The 9,185-nt window shown below is 39.1% G+C and overlaps 1 protein-coding gene across 2 annotated transcripts; it reads left to right on the forward strand.

The window, feature by feature from the left end:
- The first annotated feature begins 1,206 nt into the window (after positions 1-1,206).
- Positions 1,207-5,025, forward strand: glipr1b (GLI pathogenesis-related 1b). Of its 2 annotated transcripts, XR_010898459.1 has the most exons (6): positions 1,207-1,688; positions 2,671-2,913; positions 3,022-3,137; positions 3,345-3,430; positions 4,590-4,809; positions 4,874-5,025. XR_010898459.1 is itself a non-coding variant. In XM_067419630.1 (5 exons), the coding sequence occupies exons 1-5, from the start codon at positions 1,515-1,517 to the stop codon at positions 4,712-4,714; spliced, it is 744 nt and encodes a 247-aa protein (XP_067275731.1). In that variant the 5' UTR covers positions 1,207-1,514; the 3' UTR covers positions 4,715-4,824. The 2 variants fall into 2 exon arrangements, 1 of the variants encoding a protein (XP_067275731.1); XM_067419630.1 differs by lacking the exon at positions 4,874-5,025 and having other exon boundaries at positions 4,590-4,824.
- The last annotated feature ends 4,160 nt before the right edge of the window (positions 5,026-9,185 follow it).

Below are 9,185 nucleotides of genomic sequence, written 5' to 3' on the forward strand. Positions count from 1 at the left end.
GTGCACAACATGACTTTAATGATGAATAATTAAAAAAAAGGAATCATTTGTGAACATCAAATGTTGATTAGCTGAGATCTTAACCTTTCAGTGGTTAGACTTGTTTAACATATAGCATGACTGAGAAATATTACAGAGAGTGAAAAGTGTGCCAACCAACCCCACTCTCCCCTACACACAAATACCCTAATAAATGTATTAAGATCACAAGATCACAACTGACAGTGTATAAACGCCTGTATAAACACAATTAGTATAAGGATAATAACAGTACCATTAACAATTAATAATACCAAATTTTGAAATGTAATTAGTTACACAAATGTATAGAATAACTTGATTCTGTGTATCCCATTTTTATACACACATTATTTTAAATTTAAATATAATCACAAATCATAAAATATAGCATACAAAAAGGCATCAAACTTGGAAGACACAAAAAAATGTTATAGTAAATACTCTTTTAAATATCCGATTTAATCTTAAATAAATGAACATAAAATATATAGGCAAGGCCTACAGTACACAGTATCACAGTATCACACCACTTTTTTCCTCATTTTGTTATTTTACAGCGTTATCCCAAAATGGATTAAATTAATTATTTACTGCATAATTCTATAAACAATACCCCATCATGACATGAAAGTTTGTTTGAAATCTTTGCAAATGTATTAAAATAAATAAATAAATGAAAAATCACATGTAGCCTACATAAGCATTCACAGGCTTTGCCATGACGCTCGAAAATTGAGCTCAGGTGCATCCTGTTTCCACCGATCATCCACTGATCATCCAGAGGTCCTGCAAAAAAGAATGGGAGAAACTGCCCAAAAATAGGTGTGCCAAGCTTGACCCTCCCTTATTGTGACGTGATTTTCTTCTTTCTCTCATTTTTAATTTTTAATACATTTTTAAAGGTTTCAAACAAACTTCACGTTGTCATTATGGGGTATTGTTTGAACTGTACGGAAAATAATTTAATCCATTTTGTAATAATGCTGTAACATAAAATGTAGGAAAAGTGAAGCACTGTGAGGCTACTTTAGGATGAACTTTTGCTCAACTGACTTCTAAAATAAATAAACTAACTCTAAATGCATTTTAAATTAAATTAGACATTCTAATTATACACTGGCTAAATATGACAAAACGGTCATTTTTGCAGCATAGTTTATTTTACATTTGGACATAACGTATGTGTGCGCGCGCGTGTGTGCGCGGGCGCGAGAACTTATGCGTGAGAGATGAAGACAAAGAGCCCCGCGCATTAAATTTTTTCGTGACATGGTGGGTGGTTCTGTATCGGTCCTTTAAAAAGCCCCTGTACGAAGACAGACAGATAGACACATAGCCTATATAGAGAGAGAGTGAGATCGACAGACAGAGAGGGAGAGAGAGTGGGCAAATCCACGGCACCATGACGCACAGGTCAGCGCGTCTCCTGCAGTGATGCTCCATTGACTCATTTATCTAGAGCGAAGCATCGCGGCTCAGGACAGTCTCCTGCCATGGACTCTCTCGGCGGTCTTCTCTTAAGGATATCGGTTCTTCTCTACGGCTCCGTCGGCGTTCTGGCGCTCTTGCCGGGAATAACGGAACCGGAGTTCATCCGCAGGTGTGTGCAGGCGCATAACACGCAACGCTCGCGCATCACTCCAGCTGCGGTCAGTGCGCGCTCCATGGTAAGACAGGTGTTCAGGGCGCAGGTATTTGATGCATCGGTCCTGTTTCGTCCCAGGTGGAAAATACGTACTATAATGCATATAGTATGGCTGTATTTGTATTGTAAATACACAATACTAAAATAACAATACTCTAAATACAATAAATAGCTACTAAAACATAATCAAGTGCATTTTTAATGCATTTAATAGTACATTTTTTCACATGGGTTTAAATTAATCATTCCTCAAAACGTGTATGTGTTTATAATTATTTGCGCAGCTTTTTTAAGCATGTTGTTTACTCGATCTTGTTTACTCATGTTCATTATCATTTGTCTGTATTTAGTTTATTGTGTGTGAAATCATTTTAAATACTAATGGTGATATCAAAATGGCATCATGCTAAACAGCATGTTCTCTTGTTTTTGTCCAAGAGTGTTTGGTTTAAGAATATAGCAAATATGTACAACCATCCTTCTGGTTGTCATGGCAATGGAGAGATGTTTTTGTATGAGTGGAAAGAAAAGGCTCCCTTTTGTGTGTGTGTGTGTGTGTGTGTGTGTGTGTGTGTGTGTGTGTGTGTGTGTGTGTGTGTGTGTGTGTGTGTGTGTGTGTGTGTGTGTGTGTGTGTGTGTGTGTGTATTGATCTGGGTTGCATTTTTCTAAGTAATAAAAGAATGAAGAGACAACAAAGGGTCTTGTTTGTGCATGAAGAGGGTTCTGAAAGCGATTCACAGGCATATTCTCAGATATTAACATCAATAATCATTTTACATGTGTTATTCATTTTTTAATTGATCAGTTTATCAATTTATTCAAAATCAAAGTTAATATTTCAGCAATAACCAAACTTCCAGGAGCAAAAGTTCTGGGACGAATCTCTTTCTAAATGATTCTAAAGTTGAGTAATTTTGTTCATGTAATCCTGCCAATCATATCTTAAATCATATCATATTGTAATACTATTGCACTATTGTTGTGTGGATGTGTTTGTCTACAGTCCTGGGACAATGAATTAGCCAAAGGTGCCAGAGACCGGGCAAGACACTGCAAGTCCTCTCATCATCCTGGACTGGCACATTTCGGGCACCCGCCGTTCGGATGGATGGGCGAGAACATTTGGCTGGGGGCTCCGTTTTCAGCATTCTCAGTGGAGAACGCCATACACAGATGGAACAAAGAAGGAGTGTACTCACTCAAAAATAACAACAACTGCTCACGGATGTGCGGACACTATGCACAGGTATGTTCGTTAACATAATTACAGTTTTGTATGTGAAACATTTACAGCACTGAAAATGTGTTTCTACTTATCAGCCTTGTGTATTTGTACATGTATTGTATGTTTTAGTTAATGTGGTCTACAAGCTACAAGCTGGGCTGTGCTGTAAATGTGTGCTCTAAAGGAATCGAAAACTACTCCACTCACCCAGAATCCACTATCTTTGTGTGCAACTATGGCGATACGTAAGTAAGACTTCATCGTTTTTCATTTGCAAGGATGGGATGCAAGGGTGGGGATGGGGGGTACAAATATAGCTACAAATATAAAAATGTAGGTTGGTTTATTGTTGCATTGGTATAATAAAGTACAGCACATGTCAAAATATCAATGTCTGCCACTGCCACTTGTGGAGATGTATAGTAATGTTGTTCTAACATGCTTTATTGCAGAGGACAAGTTCATGGTGTTACTCCATATATACCAGGTGGGGCTTGCAGCGGTTGTGGATCAGTGAGCTGCCGAGACAACGTCTGTAGTAAGAGCATTCACAATGACACATTACAATAACTACCACACAGCAGCAAACGCAGTTTATAGGAACATGTCTGAATATATATATATATATATATATATATATATATATATATATATATATATATATATATATATATATATATATATACTGTTTGTATAGTACATAGGCTATATAAAGTAAATACGTACGTGCGTGTGTGTGTGTGTGTGTGTGTGTGTGTGTGTGTGTGTGGTAACACTTTACAATAAGGTTTCATTAGTTAACATATAGTTAACATAAGTTAACTAATACAAAGTTATGTTCTCTAGATGGCGCAGGTTAATAGGTCCATTAACTACCTGCTCGTTATCACATCGTCATCTTTAGGGCACAGCTGATTGGTTCCTGCTATATCAGTAGCCAATGAGTTTGCATGCTCAACCTTCAAATACTCGGGTAACATTTGCTTTAGCAGTGCAGCGCGCTTTCAGAAACCCTCCACCTTCCCCAGCTCCACCTGTATTGATCTGCTACAGGTAATTCATGAATGTTCTATTGTACAGCAGCAGCATGTCTTACTTGCTCACTGCAGCGTATCATGTATGTATTGGCAGTAACAATTTCATACTTGCTCTGAAGCAGCAGTGTAGCAGATCTATTCCACCAAGACCAAACATATCAACATTGCCAACATTACCATGCCAAACACTCCGAGAGTTGTCATGGGAGAACTGTTGGTAACACGAACATACAAAGGATTCCACAGCATTTATTCAGTTTAGTTTATGTTAATTTCAATGTTTACTAATGCATTATTACAGTATTTGTTAACATTAGTTAATGCACTGTGAACTAACATGAACAAAAAATGTCCGGAAGTATTTTTTTATTAACTAACATTAACAAAGGATGAATAAATACTGTAAACAATATATTGTTCATTGTTAGTTCATGTTAGTAAATATATCAACTAATGTTAACAAATGAGACCTCATTGTAAAGTGCCACCATATAAGATGAAAAAATGCCTTCATTTACTGTAAAAAGAGCTACTCTATATCTGCCTGATCTTACTTAAATTGACTAATTTGTGTAATTTTATGAAGTCAGTTTGAAAACTACACTTTCATCTACCAGTATGATGTCTTTCAAACCTACATCTTAATGTCTCTCTTCACAGGGTATGATTGGTTCCCTGGGTGGGACTATGGCCCGCCCTCTTCAGCCCTCAGTATTTCCTATTGGCTGACTAATCTTGGACTGTGTTTACTAGGAGTTTGCTGGCACTTTTATGTAACACATTAATGTCATCCTGTGTTATCTAATGTCTCAAACTTGAACCTTAATCTTGAATCATTTATACGGTTAGATATTAAATTAGTAATCACTGAAATATGATCATATATATATATATATATATATATATATATATATATATATATATATATATATATATATATATATATATATATATATATAGTTCCTTTTCCTGCTGTGTGTAAATCTGTAAGGTCTACAAATGAATTGGAAAAAAAAAAGTGGAATTTTCATTTTACTTCTGGATGGGCAATCATAAAAGTGCTTGTTGAATAAACTTGGGTTATTTTATACTCTTACTGGTTGTCTTCTGTGATGTCATTTCTAGAGTGTGTTACAACCTCTCAGGATTATGAAGCGTGAATATGACTGACTGTGTGTAATAGTGCTGTAAAGATACACATCTGTATAGAGGCTGAGAGTTGTTGTTGTGTGTTTCACACACATATTACCAATGTAGTCACGACGCATTCTTGATGATTTTACAGTAACCATGGAAACGGGTGTACGTATAGCACACTGTAGGCCGTGAGTGAGAACAGCTATGAGTCACAAGTTACGAATTATGTTTTGAAGTAGTTTATTTTTCTCAGTAATCAATCAGCAGTGGTCTCTTAGTGAACGAGTAATGTGTCATTCTTTTTTTCTTTTTTTTTTTTGGATGTCCATACACCTAGGTTAATTACCTAAGGGTGTCAGAGGTGAAGAACATAAGAAATCTGTTAAGAATCTTATTTAAAATCAATGAGTAAAGTTCTTTAAAGAGTCATCATTTGTTTATACCTGAATGTTTTAAGTTATTTAAAAGCATAGTTCACCCAACAATGATTTACCTCACCCTCGTGTTGTTTCAAACCAGTATGAATTTATGTTTTCTGCTGAGCACAATAGAATATATTTTGAAGAATATGGGTCATCAAACATTTAGTGGTGCCCATTGACTTCCAAATAAATAAATAAAAATAATATGGAAGTCAATGGATCCTATCAACTGTTTGATTACTGACATTCTTTAAAATATCTTCTTTTGTGTTAAGCAGAAGAAAGAAACTAGCAGGTTTGGAACAACTTGAGAGTAAATGATGACAAAATTTTTATTTTTGGGTGCACTATCCTTAGAATGATGATCAAGGTGGTCAAGTTGGTGTACTCATCTAAAAATCAATACAATCTTTCTTTTACATAAGGAATATATGAGTGTACACATCTACATCATTATTTTAAAAAAACAAAGGAAACAAATACGTGTGTGTGTGTGTGCGTGCGTGCGTGCGTGCGTGCGTGTGTGTATTATTAAAGGGTTAGTTCACCCAAAAATGAAAATTCTGTCATTAATTACTCACCCTCATGTCGTTTGACACCCCTAAGACATCCGTTCAACTTCGGAACACAAATGAAGATATTTTTGTTGTAATCCGATGGCTCAGACAGGCCTTCATTGACACCAATGTCATTTCCTCTCTCAAGACCCATAAAAGGCACTAAAGACGTCGTTAAAAAGGCCATCTCACTACAGTGGCTCTACAATCATTTTATGAAAGGACGACAATAGTTTTCATGTGCAAAAAAAAAAAAAAACTGAAAACTAAATAACGACTTATATAGTGATGGGCCGATTTCAAAACAAAGCTTCAAACCGGGTATTGATTCGGATCACCGAAGTCAAGTGATTTCACCAGTTCCCATTCAGTCGGTTCACTCGGTACAACACATGACTATGGGATATCACGCTCTAGCGCCATCTGCTGAAGACACCTTTATTCACGCCTAAAAGGCCAATGACGCATGACGACGTGGGCAGGGTCACCTGCCCACAGCATATAAGTGCCGTTATGTGTCAGTTCCTTTGTTCTTCAGCTCTTCACCGTGCTGCTAGAACACCATCACGCCACATTTTCGCAAGGGAAGCCCACAGTGGTGATTCTTGTTGAAATTAAGGCTAAAGAGAAAGCTTTTTTAGCAACAAGTTTAGCTATGCTAACTAAAGGCTAATAAGTTTTCTCAAAACAAAATGTTCAAACTTAGGCCACATTCACAAGATAACCCTCAGTGGTTTTTCTTGTTGAAGGAAAAGGCATACAAGATCACCCCAATGTCGTTCCACACCCGTAAGACCTCTGTTCATCCTTAGAACACAGTTTAAGATATTTTTAGATTTAGTCCGAGACCTTTCTGTCCTTTGAATGTAAGTGTATGCCCACTTGCTGTCCACGTCCAGAAGGTAATGAAAACATCATCAAAGTAGTCCATATGTGACATCAGTTGGTTAGTTAGACTCTCTTGAAGCGTCGACAATACATTTTGGTCCAAAAATAACAAAAATTACGAATTTATTTAGCATTGTCGTTTATAAACAGATACCTCCCAGACAGGGAGATACTTGCTCTCTTCCTCTGTTGCAACTGACACGAATGCTCCTGATATGGGCCAGCGAGCATTGACCGTCTCTCCAGGCAGTGTATGTCCCAGGCCATATGAATATTGGAGCGGACCTACTATCCAGAGGGGGACCATGAGTCAGAGAGTGGCGCCTGCACCCTTGAATAGTGGCGCAGATCTGGGCTCGGTTAGGCAGAGCCGAGGTAGATCTTTTAGCGCCTGAGTAGAACACGCACTGTCCACTTCTCAATAGACAGCAGCGCCCCGCTGGGAGTTGATGCCCTGTCGCAAGTATGGCCCAACACTATACTGTACGTGTTTCCCCCAGTGGAACTGACAGCCCACTCTCGACAGAGTGGTTCAGGAGGGTCTGTCACTGATTTTGGTGGCCCCTCGCTGGTTGGCAAAGACAGGTACGCGAGTATCATGTCACTGCCGGTAGGGACATCATGGTGTCTTCCCCAACGCAGGGACCTGCTGTCCCAGGCAGGATGCAGATTCTGTACCCTTAATCAGAACTGTGGTCTCCAGGACCTACATGTTGAGAGAGGGAGAATCTGATTATAGCTACAAAACAGGGTGCTTGCATTCTGAAGCACACTATGTTATGTCAAAGTAGTGCATGTTTCAAGTTTGGTGCATGTAAAGATCTGTATCAGTGCCTGATTGAGGGAATACTGATTTCTTCTCCGAAGGAAATCACTCCCATTCCATACTGGAAGTTTATTGGGTGACTATTTCGGTTTTCACATGGGCATTAATGGTGCTGCGCTTAAGTGTGCATTTTTGATTCCTTTAAAAGGTTCAAGGCTTACTACATTCTTTCACTCCGTTTTGAGCACAGTCGAGACCGTGAGTTTTCAAAGTGTACCATTATATGTACTGTGGCTGCCGTCGCATCATCCAAGAGGCTGCTGTACACTGCTGAAAGAGGTGGTTGAAAAGACCTCTGACATAAGTGTATAGCACTTTGAGTGTATGGTAGTACATAGTGAACGTGCTACATAATTCATGTCACTCGCACATGTGCGGTTGTATGTGCACCACTTCTGATAATCATTACTGATGATAATTACATCACACAGACAGTTCATGGACTGTCGAGGAGCTCTCGCGTTCCATTCCATCTCGCACACAGTTGAGAGTGTGAGCTTTTCAAAGTATACTCTTTTGGCCATGAAGGCCCGGGTATAATTTATTTTCCACATCCAGACGTGTCTCACGCTCAATTGAATGAGCGTGGATGGCCAAGTTCTATACACGTGCAGTATAATTGTTGTGACTCTTCTGTCACTTCTGTTGTTTTTGCACATGCGTTGTTGTATGCACACTTTCCGTCCAGTCTCAAAAGTTGGGCTGCATGCTGATGGGATGTTTTCGGCTTAGGTACAGATCCATTCGGAATGTGTGCTTCTTTGTGCAAGTCACTCATACGGTGTGGTATGCGCACTGTAGACCCTCCTGTTGACAAGAATGACATCACGCGGATGGTGCGCAGATCGTGGACATACAAAGTATACCTGGAGGTAAGGTCTCCGTTTTTAGGCTCGTTACAAACTGTAATGGTGCCGTCATGACCTGATGGTAGGTCTGGGGGCTAGGTGTAAACCTCTGTTTGAGCCTTTAGAATCCTTGAATATAAGGATGCTGTCTTGTCATTGGTACTTGTATCAGTGAAGCACGTTTGGTGGCTCCCAAGCTGTGCTTGGTGGTTTTGCGCCCAAATGTGGCGTATAAGCCTAAAGGCATGTTGGTAGTACACTCACGTTCGAGTAGCCTGCCCTGTAAAAACTTGCTTTGTGCTTGTGCCATTTGCAAGTTGTACGCAAGGCTTTTTGCAAGGTTGGCGGGGCGTGAATATATGTCCCATAGTCATGTGTTGTACCGAGTGAACCGACTGAATGGGAATGTTAAGTTATGCATATAAATACTGTTCCCAGAAGGAGGGAAATGAGGTACAACACCTCTGGGCCCCGTGTAGTCGGGGCTTGGTGAAGAGCTGGACTGAACATAGGAACAGGGCTGGCAGTGGCTCAGTGGTCCATGTAGGTTGTCTACAAATCAGAAGGTTGATGGCTCG

The sequence above is a fragment of the Pseudorasbora parva genome, chromosome 16, assembly GCF_024679245.1.
Source record: "Pseudorasbora parva isolate DD20220531a chromosome 16, ASM2467924v1, whole genome shotgun sequence".
Lineage (NCBI taxonomy): Eukaryota > Metazoa > Chordata > Actinopteri > Cypriniformes > Gobionidae > Pseudorasbora > Pseudorasbora parva.

Excerpts from the sequence above, each read along its gene's own strand:
- glipr1b (XM_067419630.1), top strand. The coding sequence starts at position 1,515 with ATGGACTCTCTCGGCGGTCTTCTCTTAAGGATATCGGTTCTTCTCTAC. Across the intron at positions 2,914-3,021 it reads TGTGCGGACACTATGCACAG|TTAATGTGGTCTACAAGCTA; the intron begins GTATGTTCGTTA and ends TGTATGTTTTAG. Across the intron at positions 3,431-4,589 it reads CTGCCGAGACAACGTCTGTA|GGTATGATTGGTTCCCTGGG; the intron begins GTAAGAGCATTC and ends CTCTCTTCACAG.